Source organism: Gambusia affinis, linkage group LG15, assembly GCF_019740435.1.
Source record: "Gambusia affinis linkage group LG15, SWU_Gaff_1.0, whole genome shotgun sequence".
NCBI lineage: Eukaryota > Metazoa > Chordata > Actinopteri > Cyprinodontiformes > Poeciliidae > Gambusia > Gambusia affinis.
The window spans coordinates 16,035,219-16,051,575 of NC_057882.1; the positions used below are offsets into that span (position 1 = coordinate 16,035,219).

The 16,357-nt window shown below is 39.3% G+C and overlaps 1 protein-coding gene across 1 annotated transcript in view; it reads left to right on the forward strand.

Moving 5' to 3' along the window:
* The first annotated feature begins 2,092 nt into the window (after positions 1-2,092).
* Positions 2,093-16,357, forward strand: part of abr (ABR activator of RhoGEF and GTPase) — a 131,229-nt gene continuing 116,964 nt past the window's right edge. The window contains exon 1 of the mRNA XM_044139723.1: positions 2,093-3,236. Coding sequence (XP_043995658.1) covers positions 2,453-3,236 — 784 coding nt within the window. The 5' untranslated portion in view covers positions 2,093-2,452. The remainder of the gene's footprint in view (positions 3,237-16,357) is intronic.

Sequence of the window (16,357 nt, forward strand, 5' to 3'; positions counted from 1 at the left end):
TTATACTTCATTCATTTCCTATAATCTGGCATGCCAGTAGAAATGTAAGTGCCCAACCACCCGTTGGTCTCTGCCTGTTCAGTCGCTGCATTAATCACTGCGATCCGGTCAGGACTTGGATGACCGCAACAACACCCGATCGATAAATATTGAGAGAAACTCAATCTTTAAGTTCTTGGCAGGGATCCAAATGTGCACTTTAAACATTCCTCAGGATGCATCCTCGCTTCCACTGTGTGCCTCCTTGATATGTGACAGTACATCTGTTTTACTGGAAGAATGCTGCTTGGCAGCTTGTCAAATTGTTGGTATCTGGATGCAGCTGCATGGATCGGCGGCTTGAATTACAGAGCTGGTGGTTAGCTGTACTCCCTTCTGCATTGTAGAAATGATGTTTATCGGCTTGAACCCCCTCGCAATGACAGGCTTGCAAGGTAAAGCAAGATTTATTCCTTTGCTTCATTTACAAACTCTCAAACCAGTGAGCACCAAGTCAGTGTTTGTCTGGTAGCCTATATGCCAAAGAGAGAGGAAGTGGGGGCATACTGATTATATCTCGGCACCGTTTTTATTTATTTTTCTCTTTTTTTCTTTTTGGTAGTAAAGCCATTCCCATGTTTGTAGTGCAGACACTGGAATGAGGAAGTAATTATCTGCATAAAGTTCTGACATGCACCTGTTGTGGTTAAAACGCGTGTAGAAAACCCTCCACGGGTCTTACAGTGGCGGCAGTTATGCTTCTCTTGTGATTTCAATCGCTTCGAGACTTCTCTTCTTTTCAGTGAAGCTGCTGAAACCACCAGCTGGACGGAAGGAGAGTTACGTAAGAGTCTGGTTTAGCCTTCCTTCTACATTTCTGCTCTGGACAAAAACAAGTTGGCAGCGCGCTGCTGGAAATGCAGGGGTTGTTTTGGCAACCAAATGCATGAATTCCCTGATTTATCCATGTCTGTGGCATCAACTAACATGTGGATAAATCTGGATGATAGAGAAATCATCTGAATTTAATGTCAGTCTAGCAAAATGCATTTGGTTGCTTGCTCATTTTGTTAATTACACATCGGTTTTAAAACATGGATGATTTAAAGAGGAGTGTGACTTTATGGTGATGCTCCTTGGTAGTAGGAATGCCCCACAAATGAAACATCAATACAGCCCCAATATGACGTTGTACTGGCCCTGGATCTAAACCCATCAAATTACTAGAGAAGAAGAAATACTCAATATCATTAAACAAGTGCTGGATTAATTATTTTTAGGAATAACTTCTAAAAATCTGTTCTTCCAGTACACTAGTGATTGGCAAATTGTTCAGCTTCTAATCCATACACTTACAAAAGAAGCGAGAGAAAGAGCTAATTGATAATTAATCCATTAAACAGTAGAAGAATGACAATAAAAAACGGTGCAAAACAAAACAAACATTGACAGTCAAAATACAGCATTTACAATGCAGTTAAAGTGTTTTTGAATCTACTAAAATGTACGTCATAAATATCCACTACCATTATGAATTTTTTTTACTTAATAATGATTTGGATCATGTTACTATCACTACTACTAAAAAAAGCTGAACATAAAATAAAGCATATCAAAAAGGAACAAGAACTAGATAGACTCAATGCTACGATGCATTCGAACTGAATGGAGTGAACACAGACAGTTAAAGGTTTATAAAAAAAAATACCCCAATCCACTTCAAAAGCAGCTAATGTTGCATTCAAACAGTGTCGGATTTTTATTTTATTTTATTTTTGCGGTATACTACACACTGTGCTGTTAAAAGATTAAAATGTAAAATTTTTAACAAACAGGATGACAAGTTAATATAACAACAGGGGAATAATATGATTATTATAATTATAATACTAATGCAAATAGTAAAAATTAACAAATAATAAAATAATAATAATAATCAGAATTTTGATTACTAAAATATATAGGGAATCATCCCTGTATAAAAAAAACAACAACCAGAAGATAAGAAAGAAATTAAGTTTAAAAAAAGGGACCAACGTGAACAGAGGAGATAAAGCGCTTCTTTCCAGATTTTTGAAACAAATGTGTAAGCTTCTCCTTCAGTCATTAAACTTCCGGAAATCTCAGTTTCAGTAGAAAATCGTAGCATTTATATGCCATAGATTAAATTTGTTCCAGGAGTACTTGAACACACCACGGCTGGAAACAGGAAGTCTCAAAACTTTTCAGCACAGTGACAAACTTGTTAACCGCATCTCTGAGCCGACACGTCTTCAGCCAGACTACAATCTGCGGAGGGATGAAGAGACTCTGAAAGGTGTCAAGTTACCAACGCCAATAAATAATTTTTGTTTCTTTAAATAAAAAGAGGTGTCGAGAGGAAGGTGGGTGTATGCGACAGATTTACCGCTAACTGACGGCGAAGACAGTTAGCTCCAGCATTCCTCTCTCTGACGGCTGCCTGAACATCACAATGTGGGAGCAGGAGGAATTCGCTAAACATTGGAGGAACGAGTTCCCCGACGCAGAGGTCCCCCGAATGGACTTGAGCTCCGTGGAGGACATCGAGTCGGAGCTGGAATCAAGTAAAGCCAACTTGAAGAAGCTCCAGAAGGCTCTCGCGGAGGAGAAATTCAAGGTGATATACCTGCAGACCACCGTGGCCCAGCAGAAGAGAAACGACCCGGAGAGGTTCGAAGGAAAAGATGAAAACTTCAACGCAGAAACATTCGCCGTTCCTAAGATGAGGAATGTTAAAAAGCCGCTGCGGCGGGAAGTTGAAGGCGGCGGCGGAGAGAGGACCAAGGTGTCCGACTCCGGGGTCTTGAAGCTCAGCGCGGCGGCCAACACGCCCAGCTCCTACGGCCGAGAACGCAGCAGGTTCATCGGCAAGACAGGTAAGTACGTCCCCATCCCCGTCCCGCCGCTGAAACCCAGGAGGGGGGACAAGGCCGCTAATGACAACGAGGAGAATGACAGCGACCGAGAATACGAGGATGCGGAGCTGAACGAGAATTTCGTCCGGAGTAACTTGTTGTCGCCGAAGAGCGTTGGCAAGGACAACCAGCGGACGCCGGTCATTTGCAGGGGCAATCTGCGGCCTTTCCGCTACAGCAGGGACTTTGACTCCGATGATGGCAGGCTGTCTCCGTCCTTCTCACATGTTCACCCATGTTCCCGCGGCTCCGGCTGCAGCACACCTGACCGAAGGAGTGATGGCTACCAGAGCTCCGACCACGACGACGACTCCTCTGCAGGTAATCTATCTGCCATGCTCCCAGTGATTTGATGCTTCAGCAAAAGAGTATTAAAATCAGCGCAGTCACAGATTTATTGTTTAGTGTTCACATTGGAATATATCTTATAGTTATTGCATCCTGCTCTTATCATCTTAATGTAAATGCTGCCTTGAAAAAACATCCACACCCCTTGAGGTTTTCCTCATTTCCCATTTTACTATATTATGTATTTCACTTTTTTTATGTGATAAATGTTGCATTATTTGGAAGTGGGAAAACTGTTTCAGTTAATCAAACATCTGAAAAGTGTGGCCTGGATTTGTATCCATACACCCAACCCTCTGATGCGTCTGAATAAAGTCCAATGTGATCACTAGACAACCAGGAGAAGTTTAATGCAGCTTTAATTTATTGTTTTAATCATCCGAAAATAGACAGGTGAAGACATCAAAACTTTCAAGACGTGGTTGTCCACCTAAACCGTTAAGACTGGACAAGGAGAGCATTAATTACAGAGGCAGCCAGAGGCATAGTGGAGTTGCATAAATTGGTAGCGCACAAATGCATGCCACACTTATTAGATTTTTACTTCTTCTTTTTTTTTCTTTTTTTTTTTAAAGGCAACTTTGTGGTGGTCTAATGAAATCACTGAATCTCATCTTTGTGACTTGACAAAATGAAAAAAGGTTATCGGTTATGAATAGTTTTTACAAGGCCACCGCCATGTCACTTTTTCCTCCCATCATCATATTCCCAGCTGTCAGGCACGCAGGCCTGTTCCTCTTTTTAGACAGGAAGTCAGCTGATGGTTGACTTTGTTTTCTGGGCTTTGCTATTTTTTTTATTTTTATGGCACGAGTAGCTTTCTTCCTTATTTTGAATGGACTTGATGATAATGATGTAAAGCAAGTAGTTTTCAAGAAACTGAGGCGTTATCTAGGATTGGTTAGAAAATATATTAAATTGACCCCCAAAAATGGGTAAAAGATTTATAAAACAAATGCAATAATATAAAGTGAATTTTAACATCTTGAGGAAGATAGCAGCTCCCCTCACTATCCTCCGCAGGACTCTCTTTTTTTAATTACCTTAAACCAGAGCTAAAGTAGTCTTTCACACACTGTGATCTTTATCCTGTGTTTACAACAAGTGGGAGGCTGTTCTGGTAATGTTTGAAATTCTTTTGGGAAATGTGTGAAAGTGTTAGTGTTTCTGAAGTAAAAAGAAGAAGTCTGTCATAATCAACTGTCTAACTAGCTGTGTATTAATGGTGCATTTCCGATGAGTCAAAGCCCTTCAGCTTCCTGGTGCACAGTCAGGTAGGTGCTGATTGACGTAACATCCTGTCAGTGCAGCTCCAGATTAAGCACCCCACAAAACTGCCACATGCATAAAGAGTGTGAACGTTGGCTGCAGAGAGTGTGAGGTGCTGTGAGCTGTGCAGAACTGTAGTATTACTAGCCTGACGGGCATACAGTGCATTCACGCTAGATTGACCGAAAATCCTCCTCGAGCTAATAATGCTGGCTGAGAAAAATATCACATTCATTAACAGCTAGTGCTTGGCAAAAAAAATAGTGCTGTCCTTGAACATTTCCACATTTCTTCAGGTTAAATTCGCAAACATGAATGTGATTTAGACCAACACGAAATGGGGGTAGTTATGAAGAGAAAAGCAAAAGACTTGAGATATGGGGAGAATATTCACCTTTCAACAGGAAATAAACAACCCAGACAAAAAGCCAGAGCTACAATGAGATGGTTTAAATGAACACATATTTATGTCTTAGCATGGCTTAGTCAAAGCCCAGACCGTACTCCAGTTGTGAGACTTAAATTTATGCTTGCAGATGCACTACAGCTGGTCTGACTGATCCTTCAGATAAATCTTCATTTGCTAGATGTACAAATTTGGTAGATGGAAACCTCAGCTGGAACTGAATCAGATGGTGGTTCTACAAACTATTATTACACATGTGCTGAGTAGAAAAAGCAAAATGATATATTATTTGTATTCCAGCTCACAAATATGGACTACTTTCGCTGCAGAAACACAAAACTTTACCTAGTATTTTTGCCAGGTACTTTCTTAGTACATTTAAAATAAGACAAAACAAACGTTCAGCAAGCCTTTAGCCAGACATAGGATATTGTTTTAAGTCAGTAATTCTTTAATATTGATAAAAAACAAACTAATTCCAGTAGCAGATTATTTCACTTGTAACATGGGAAAAAAAATGCTGTGTTACAAGTGAACAGCTAGACTGATTTGACGCTTAGACACGACTAGGACCCGATGAGCAACAAAGAACACAGGTGGGGTTAAATACACAAAGGGTAATCACGGAAACGAGACACACCTGGGAACAATCAAGGGGAAGACAGGACAACACGGAGACTCCGATCCAGAAACTCAAAATAAACATACAGAAAACTCAAATCTCGACATTTGATGGTTTCTGTGGGCGCCGTTGCGCCTCCAGTTGAGGAATCAACCCACTGGTATCCATGTTACCCTGGGCTGACGGTGAATGGGCATCAGTCTGCCGACCTGTTTCTGATCCGATTAAGATCTATCTGCATGTGCAGAACAGTTCTTGCTGCAGATGCAATGCTGTATTCTAATCTGATGCGAACCGGCTCACATAAACGTTTTCCAGAGCTTCTTGTGTGCATCTAAATAAAAACTGGTGCCAGGCATCTCAAAAATCAATGATTTCTTACCAGGTTTTTTCCTGTAACATACAGCTGTATAAAATATCCAGTGAAACAGAGACTGGTTCTGCCTAAAGATGGCTAGTTGGAGGAAAAAATCAGACCACAAGATTCAGACAAATCCCACTGCATAAATCAGATACTTCCTTAAAAGTGCGGAGAAATTGACTAAGATCGTCTACGATCTCATGAGTCAACATTAAGTGACTAACATGAACATGAGAATAGACTGAGGAAGGCTTTCTGAGCAGATAAAGCATGTGTTGTAGTACACAATCTTTATTAATGGAGCATTATGGCAAGCTTATCTCTTAATTTTAAAATCTTTGATTGCTCTCCTGATTACAACATAGCCAGAAGGTTCTGTGTGGAACGACAACGGCTGCCGCACAAACGTGGTAGTAACTCCACTGTTGCAAAAGACAGGAAGCAACATGACGCCAAAATAGAACTTTGGATTTTCTGAAAGAATGTCAGATGGTGTGTACCGCAGATGCAAAACAAAGTCATTGTGCAACAAAGTGCTTCTCCAACGTGAAACTGTCCAAAGACAAAGAAAGGAAAGCGTCACAGTGATTTCTAATCACGGCAAACCGTTTTCTTTACCCCTAGAGCTGGTTGGGGATTGTATTTTACTGTAAACATGTGGAAAGGTAAGGAAAAGCAATTACTGTTAGTCTCCTAATCTGCTCCGTCATTGTTATCCCACAGGATACTGACGCTTTGCCGTGACGGCCAGGATAATCAGTGGAAGGACTTTAGCTTTGACCGTAAACAATAGAGGGTGTGTGGGATGGAAACCCAAGAATTCCTAACCTGTAATGCCCTCAGATTGACTTTTGTAATTCCAAATAAAAGTTGTTTGGTTCTTATTTATTTATTTTTCCCTGGGTAGTGCATTTATATTTATACACACACTCAAACAGAAAGCCAGGCTCTCAGGAAGAGATGAAGCTTAAGGTCATGTGAGTCTGAGGTGATTGCTTTAGGCTCCATCTGTGGTCCCTCTCAATCAGTTTTCACAGAATCTGATTCACTTGATCTCAAATTCACTGTTCGCTGGCTCGCTTCATAGCCAGACTCTGTTTTCTGTTCAGCTATCTTCTGTTAAGAAACAGTCACAAATTGGACTCCAAGGAGAACCGTAGCTGATCAGTACCGAACCAAAATGGACTCTTGTCGTATTTGAGAGAGGATTTTTAAGAGTAAAACTGGTGGATTTGCTTAGTTACCGACTTTTGCATTCTTTTTTTTTTTTTTTTCCTCCAAAATGTTTTTGCGGCGCTAGTGGCTCGTATTTTTGCGACAGTAGGCAGACAGGAAAGAGGGTGAGGAGAGGGAGGAAGGTCGTCGGGACCGGGAGTCGAACCTGCGACGTCCGCGTCGAGGACTAAGGCCTCCAAACGTGGGGCGTGCTAACCCCCTGCGCCACCACAGCACGCCCCGACTTTTGCAGTCTTAAGTCAGTCCGACAGCAGGATGGTTCTGCTGACAGGGCTGTTTCCTGTTCCTTTTATCTATCACACACTACTCAGTTTAGTATTTCTTGGCTGTGAAAGTTACCCACAGCTCTTCACTGCACCCATGCAGAGACTTCTGACACACTGATGTTTGGCTTTGTTTTAGGAAATACATAATTCACACTTTATAACTTGCAAAGTATTCATGCCCTTTTGAACTTTACACACTTTGTCACGTTGCAATCACAAACTTCAGTACACTTTATGTGACAGACTGAAGCAAAGTAGCTCAAGAGGAAAAATACTCCCACCTTTCAAGTCAAGCAGAGTTTATTTCTACAACACATTTATGTTGCAAGATGTTTGAAGCAAAATAGTGCAGTGCTCTGACATAGAAAAGGAAATGAAAGTTGGACTACATACTGAAATGTTTCAGTTGGTATGACTGTAAGTGGGAAAGTCAACACTAAACAAATGGGGTTTTAGCCTAGATTTAAAAGAACTCTTCTTTTCAGCATTTTTGCAGTTTTCTGGAAGCTTGTTCCAGATTAGAGGAGCATTAAAACTGAATGCTGCTTCTCCATGTTTGGCTCTGACTCTTGGGATTCGGAGCAGACATGGAACCAGAAAACCTGAGTGGTCTGAAGGGTTTATATGACCACAGATCTTTGAGGTAGTTTGTGCTAAACCATTCAGTGGTTTATTAACTAACTATTGTAAGGACTTAAGAACAGGAGTGATGTGCGGCATTTTTCTAGTTTTAGTGGGAACGGGATCAGCTGACTTTGTCATCGTCTTTATGTGACTCTGAATGTTCAGGTGTGAGTCCATCTCTACCCCCCGATTTCTTGCCTGATCTAGCTCTAATAAGTGAAGCTTTGTGCCGACTCTAGATTATTCCTCTTTAGATCCAAAAATAATAACTTCAGTTTTTTTTATACTCAGCTGTAGAACATTTTGGCACCTCCATACATAGATTTTTGTCCATAGATCTGCTTGAACAAGAACACCTTTATTGGGATTTTGAGTTACATGTTCAGTCGTCATTCGAAACAAGCAAAGAGGCTCAATGAAACTGGAATCACGTAATGAGAGGACAATTATAAAAAATAGTAGACACTGTACTGTATTAGTTGTATGTCTCCTAATTTTACGTTAAAAAGTTGCAAAGGTAGAAAATTTTGTGGTCTGTTTTCAGTTGATGCTCCAAGTTTTTAATACATTTCATCCTATGCATAAAAGCACAATCAAACCGTCATTAGTGCAAAGCTGAGAAGTCATTCATGTCTCCATCAACGCAGCAAGCTGAAACCTGTTGAAAGGAGATTTTACACATAGCAGCCACATTCGTCTGACTCTGCAGAAAGGACTGACTGGTTAATGAAAACCATGTCTGTCATTAATTTCGCCTAACAGGAAGTCGTGCCCTAAATAAGTCCTACTTCTTCAGTAACAGAAATAGATAGTCAGGAAAAACTGTTTCAGTCACTCCCTTTTTCCTGAGAACGGGTGTTGAACATGAGGCTCCTTCCTATTTCCCTCTGGGTTGGCTGTTTCTGTGCTCAGGGCAGGTCCAGGCCCGTCTTGAATAACGTGCAGCTGGGAAAACTACACTCTTTGGACTACATAAATACTCACAACATTGGCTTGGTTTGATCATTGACCGTTTAGTCCTAAATAAAAAGCTCTGGCTTGTTGTTGGTTTTATTTAAGTGGCGTTACGCTGTGATTTATTGTAGAGTGAGCGCTTTACTGTTCGACCAAAAAACTCCCAATCCTGCCAGAATAGTTTGGCTCGCTTCTGTCGCTAGACTGCTGATGAGCTAAGGTGGGTTTACATTAGCTTCTGTGTGAGTGTGTATTTTGTTATTCAGTGCAGCACGTACACGTAATGGGAAACAGTGACTGTATTTAATTTGTCATAGGAAATTAGATTGTAAGAGTTCCCAGTGGGATATACATCAGGAATGGCACCTGAGTTTGACCTTGAAAAGTTGAGGCTTGGGATACAGCCCAGAGATTTATTGTTACTCTGCAGGTAAAATGTACTCAACATGCTAGATGCATAGAAGTTCACAAGTAAATTTTTTAAAACCCAAGTCAAGACTCAAGTTTTCCACCCAAATTCAGTCACGCTCCAAGTCTCTAATGATGGAAATAAATATTTTTTCACTTGTATTATTGGTCCTAAATTATCAGATGAACATTAGATCATTATTTGTGTATCTTTTAACATGTAATTTACCATTTTAAATCCACTAAAGGTTGCTTTATAATAGGGAAATTTAGCAAACAAATATTTACTTAACTAGAGATATAAATATGCATCTATGTTTTGTGAAAAATAATAGTTTAAAATCTGCTAAAGTTGAATTTTAGAATAAATTAACATTTTTATGTTATTATAATGTCTAAGTAAACACCTATTTATCCCTGTCTTCACATTATCTACTGCTTCATTTTTTATTGCACCAAATATGGTTTCTCCTCTTCACTGAGATAGAGATCTTTTAGTATTTGGAAACTGTTTTAAAACCTTTGTTCTCAATTCTAAATGGTAAAGATTTTTAAATATTGCTATTTTCAGGCGAGTGTGTCTTTATAAGGCTGCAGTTAGCTTGGCAGTGAGAGAACGTCAGAGGTGAAATAATATTATTTTATTCTGAAATTATCCTGTGATCATTATTGTGAAGCTTCTTGTAACATAAACACATTTTTATGAACCATTAATGTCTCATAATCCACCAGCATCACTGGCTAGTAATCAAATTCATCCTTTCACAATAAAACCACACAGCAGCTGCAGTCGTCATCTCTGACTAAATGAAAACTGTTGGCACCTGTGATGTTTGTATATCATTAAAAAAAGGCAAACAAAACCACAAACAAAATTATTGGGATGGGCAAAATGGATATTTTTTTTATCACTGCATAAATTCAGAGCTTTACAAACAAAAACTCTGCTTGAAAAATGAAACCTTCCCTAAATATTTTTAAATGATTACATCACTACACCAATGAGTTTGTTCAACTATCCAGCTAACCAGAACTCACAAACTACGTTCAGTCAAGTTTTTGAAACTTGAATACGAGGTTTACTAGTACTTCTATGGAAACAACAATGCAAAAAAACACCTAATCAGCTTAAGTGACAATATGAGCAATATTTTTACATTTGCAAACTCCATTAGAGTTCATTAACTATGTGAATTATTGTCTGAAAAAGATTTCTTTTAAACCGTGCAGTAGAACGTTGTCCATCTCATCTACAAAACCATTTGTGGACTATTTGACTCTACAAGAAATTCCAGCATTTTGTTTTCTATATAATATGTTGTGTTACTCAGAAAAATAATCAGAACTATGCGGTTCTGATCTGCTATTGCTCCAAACCTCTGCAGCATTCATATTCTCCAGTCCTCAGGGCTAATAGACTATTTTTTGTCTGTCTTGTCTTCGTGTTGCCTTGGTGATGAGTCGGCATGGTTGGAGATGGGAGATGGGCAGAGTGTGTGTGTGCGTGTGTGTGTGTGTGTGTGTGTGTGTGTTGCAGCACTGAGGATGAGATGGGTGCTGAATGTTTCTACTAATACCTCTGTGTTGGAGGTGTGAAATACACGGTCAGGCACTGCTGGTTGTGAGGCATCTACTACAGAATCGCCCAAAGCATCCAAATGGAAATTAAAACTGTAGGATCTGAATCTTAAATCTTCTGCACTACAGTGTACTGAATTTTCCAGCATTATGGATCATTTATTTTCACATGTAGTGTTTATTTCTTATACTTCTGTACATTTTGATTAGCCAGTGGGTTTTACTATAGTTATTATTAATAGTTTTAAAGGGCAATTTGAATTTAAAATTAGAAACTGACTCAGTCTTTAAACCACAAAGAGAAGCAATAGATAGAATAGTTGAAGGAATTTAATTTAGAATTTGAAAACAAAATAAATGGGTTTTTTTTCTGCTATTTCACCATTAAGTGAGTAGTTCTATTAGTCATCTGTTGGGTTTTCTTTTCCTTTCCCAGTCAATCATTGTACATTTGAAAAGACCAGAAGTTTAACCCTTATTGGGATGGTAATTTTTTCAATTGGAGATTAGAGCAAGTTATATATAGGCTACAAGAAAAAAGTCACCTGGAGACATTTGTTGAATCAAAGTGTAAATTCTTTATTAACCAATCTAATCTATCTCTACGGGGATTTACTGACGTGAAACGTAACTCATAATAAGAGAAACACAAAGATAAACCACAAATAAGAGTTGGCGTCTAGTACTGATCATAATAAAAGAGCTTTAAGAGCACTTGAGAATTTCCCAGACTCTTCCCAAAACTCCTTCTGGAAAAGTATCCTTACCCTATCTGATATCTGGAATAGGGAACAGAAAGTAAAAAGAGTAGACCTCACTGACTCATTGGTCAACATAGACAATCCCACCTGCGTAGATGAAGATGTCATTTTTTTTCTCCACTCAGGGATCATCACACTCTAGAAATATTGACAAAAATTCTATTTTTGTGTGGCTTTAGGATCTGGAGGGCCGGCCACAGTTAATCAAAAGGAAAGTTGTTTTAGGCAACTCCCTACATCAGAATGCAAGACACAAAGTATCTCTCTTCAGGATGGCAGCAATAGGAAGCAGATAGGACTAACACAAACAACTCGGCAGATTCTCTAAGCAGACTTACTGGAGAGACTGATCAGAAAATCCCATAAATTTGTCTTTTTTTGGCATTTTGTGCTCTGACTAATTCTTGCCATATCTTGGGGGTCCCCTACCCTACAAACACCGTGGGATTTTTCAACTCTGGCGAACGAAACCTGACCAGGTGGCCTTTGCGTACGTGTATCATAGGAGGAATCCCCTCTGTTCAGTTTCAGATTGGACTTGCGCTCACCTCATAGAAAGTCCTGTGACGCAATATGTTTCTGCAGCCTGCTGACGACATCAGCCGCAATCATCAAGTGTTGAAACTGTGACTAGGAATGCAAGTTTTCAGGGAGTCGTGCATTGCACTCGCTCACGTCTCTGAAATCCGTTACATTGTTTGAAGATTTACTTTCAGTATTAATTGCAGTTTCCCTTAAGGCTTTCTTTGTGATGTGTAAAACATTATACAGAAGGTAATTATTTTAAAAATGTTTTTTTGCTTGTTGAAGTAGTAACTTTAATCCAGACCATGTGAATTCAAAGAGAATTCACATGTTACCTGCCCCTTAATTTTCCTCAAGTTCCTTATTTATGGGATTCTGACATACTGACCTTTCGTTTCTAAAATCAACAAAGGCGTGGACCTCCCATGAGTTTGTAATAGAGTCACAGAGAAGCTAGAAAGAGGAGCTGGAAGCTACTCCTCTTATACACACACACCTAAAATCCTTTCTTTCCCCCCTTCTCATTTTCCTGTAAGCACGACTGAGGTGATCTAATTTTCACTCCTCCGCCCTCAACTTCTCTCCTCTTTCCTTCGCTTCAAACTGAATCATAGTCACTTGGAGTTTGTATGCATGGACGCGTCATACGAAATGGCAAGAGATGAGCAGCTGCAAGATTCAGGAGTATGTGAAAGAAATGTGGTTTTCCTGTCAGTTAACCGATTTGCGTACCACCTCCTCCCTATTAATGAGAAACTACATTTAAACAAAAAACAAAAAAGCAACCAACATTTAAGAAGCGAACGAAAATGTCTGATACTACAGTCGGAGGCAGCCCTTAGTGCGGTCAGGGTTTGCTTCGGCTGCCATGGAAACCCTACTGTGCGTTTGTGGTGAGTGAGACGGGTGTGCAGGGGAGTGCATGCTGCATGAGGGTCCACAGAGCCTTTCATTGTTCTCTGACTGACTGTGAAGTAAAGTCTTCATCAGTTTCCTACTCCCTGCTACTTCTTCAGGTGGTGCAGCTGTTTACACTCCATCCATGTTTATTTACCGAGGATCCACTTTTGTTTCAGTGTTACTGCTCATGTGGAAGTAGTAATGCAACATTAGGAGTCTGTAACCACGCAGTGAAAAGTAGCTAAAAGTCTCTCTTTTAAAAATAAATAAATAAATAAATAAGTTTCTGTCATGTGACGCCCTGTCACCTCACAGTTGCAGTGTGTGTTTTAACCTTCTGATCAAAACACTTTAAAACTATTTGCCTTTTAAAACCTTCAATATTACATTGACAATCAATGGTAGCACTTAAATTACGGCATAGAGTCTCATCACATTGTGCTTAATAAAATGGTATTTATTTCCAGTTAAGACAATTCTTCGTCAGGGTTTATATTATAAGCCAGTATATTATAAGCCTGGCCTAGCCTTACTTGTGCCCCCACCAGGCTAAGAATTGCTTATTGATTCAAGTCTTTTTAAAAGTTAGCATTTTTAAAAAGACTTTATAGTTGGTGTTCAGGTATTAATTTTCAATCTTTCAATAGTGCATAATTATCAAGATATATTTTCGAATTTCCTGTCAACTTTAAAGATTTTTGCGTCAGTAGCAATTGTTCAGCATGGTATAAGTAGAGACAGAGATAAAGTTCATGCCTTTGTTGCAACTAGCCTAGACTCTTATAATTATGTTTATTACCAGCAACATCTCAAGGCTCAATCATTATTTTTGCTAATTTGGCTCCGTTTTCATTCAGTCCTTTTGTGTCAATTACTACTTTTATTAATTTTGCTCTGTAATTTCCTATGACCATAACTCCTGGATGCACTTTCTGACCTTTCTAACCTTATGACTGTCTGAAAACCACCAGAAAACACAGTGTTCACTGGAATGAAACCATAGCTGAAATGAAACCATAGCAATATTATTCATAAACACGTGGCAAAAATTCACATTTTGCTCACTCTGTTTCTCATCTGTGAATCTTTGCCATCTTTGATGCCGTAGTCTGTATCAGCTCAGAGTTTCTACTGCAGTGAGACTGCATGCATGGTCAGAATATTATATTTGCATGGAAAACATGGATTCATAGCCCAGTCCTTGACTGTATTAATTAACAAAGGACATTAATTCTGCGTCAATTTAATATTGTTCAGCTCTAACACACTAATAATGTTTTACTGGCGTTCCATTGCAACCTTAATACTTGCTTTTCTCATAAATTGATTTTATCTCATAAATTGATAGTATCAAGCTTCTTTTGAGGGTGTAATATCTAGTTATTTTCGTATTGCTGTGGTGAATGCAAACTTGTCATAGCTCGTTTTCCAGCAAAAAGAGGAAATTTTCTTACTTTGTGTTGAGCAACATTTTGAGCATAGCTACATTTTGCTTTTGTTTTACATCTTGAGTTTTCCATCACTGCACAATAGTGATTTACACGTTTTAGAAATGCGAGTTATGGTTTTAAGCTACATGGTTTCACAACATCTGTTTGTTTAAGTGCAATAAATGGGAAAAATGCTAACTTTTTGCCTGTGTGGAATTGGTTTGATGACATCACAAGAGGCACAAAATCAAGCTGATCAGCAAAAGGAAACACTATGGTGGACGTGTAACTTTTTTCCAACATGGATTCAGAAGCTATCACTCTGACTCTGCTCTCAAATCATGACGAAGACAGGCATGAAAGACGCACTGTTGATGACGTTGATAAATTTCAGACCTTCCTTCACCCGATTTCTGATTGGTTGTCAGGCAAAGTCTCCACTCATGTGATCTCTAATAATTAGCGACAGTGGAATCCAGATATTCTAGTCAGTGCTGGTCTTCCTAACAAACTGCTTCAGTGTATTTTATAGTATGATTGTCCCGAAATCCATCTTACATGCAAGTGTCTTTTGAGTGAGGAGTTGGGTTACAGTCACGCAATGAAAGAGGAAACGCACACTAACAATTGAAAACTTGGTACCCAAACCAACTGTTGCCTCACACACACAAGGTTTTTCAGCCAATGTTCAGAGATGGGTAAAATACTCAAAGATTGTACTCAACCCAATATTTGGCGTAGAGTACAAAGAGTAACCCTGCTTTAACAAGTAAAAGATGTAGCCATCTAAAAAATTGCTAAAGTAAGTACATTTAAAAGATGTTTTTTTTTCCCTCCCTATGCTTCAGCAAAGTAGCAAATCAAGTTCTGTGATTGAATACAACTAAAGCAAATTTCCTGTCTAATAGCTTAAAATAAAAAAAGACCTGGATAAGTAATAAAATAAATCAAGGGCAATTCACCATTTAGTCATCTGTTTGTTATTGAGAGCATGCTATTCATTTTTACTCTACTGCAAAATCTAGCGATAAGTGGGATGACCGGGAAAGTCGTGAACACATTCTTGGTCAGGCTTTCATTGTCCCTGCTGGTGTGTGAATCCTCATATATGCAGTGTTGCTGTATCAAACAACTGCTACATTCAGGCATAACCCCCCCCCAAAAAATATCCTGGACTAAGAAGATTACTTGAGCTTCTGTGTCCTTTTAGATTTGATACATGTTACTGAAAGAAATGCGATTTTATTGTTCCACTTAAATCTAGCGACGGTCCTTCTGTATCTTACAAGACAAAGTGTTCCCTCAGACTTTGTCACCGTGTCCCTTCTGTGGCCTTTTTCAACCGAGCTGTTTCTGTTGTCACCGTTACACCAGGGAATCACTGACACATTTGCCTTTTCTGTTGAAACACCTGTGCTGAGAACATGAAAGCATTCTCTGTTTCCTCTGCTTCACAATCTTAAAGACATCCTTTGCTACGCTTATCACTTTCACTTCCCCGTCTTAGTTGGAGGAAACGTGAATAGTTGGAGAAAGAAATAGGTTGCAAATGGAAAGCATTTCAGGGGTTCTGCTAAATTGTTTTTTGCAAAAAGCCTTCCTGCTTGTGAAAGTGCATGGAAGAGGAGCGGATGCAGTTGATTGTGTTTCAGGTCACCTATGCACCTGCTGTGGGTGTCAAGTGTCTGTGTCCACAATTGCTAATGGAAACAAAAGCCACTAAGTGGCCCTAGGGCAAGTGAACTTTCTTTCTG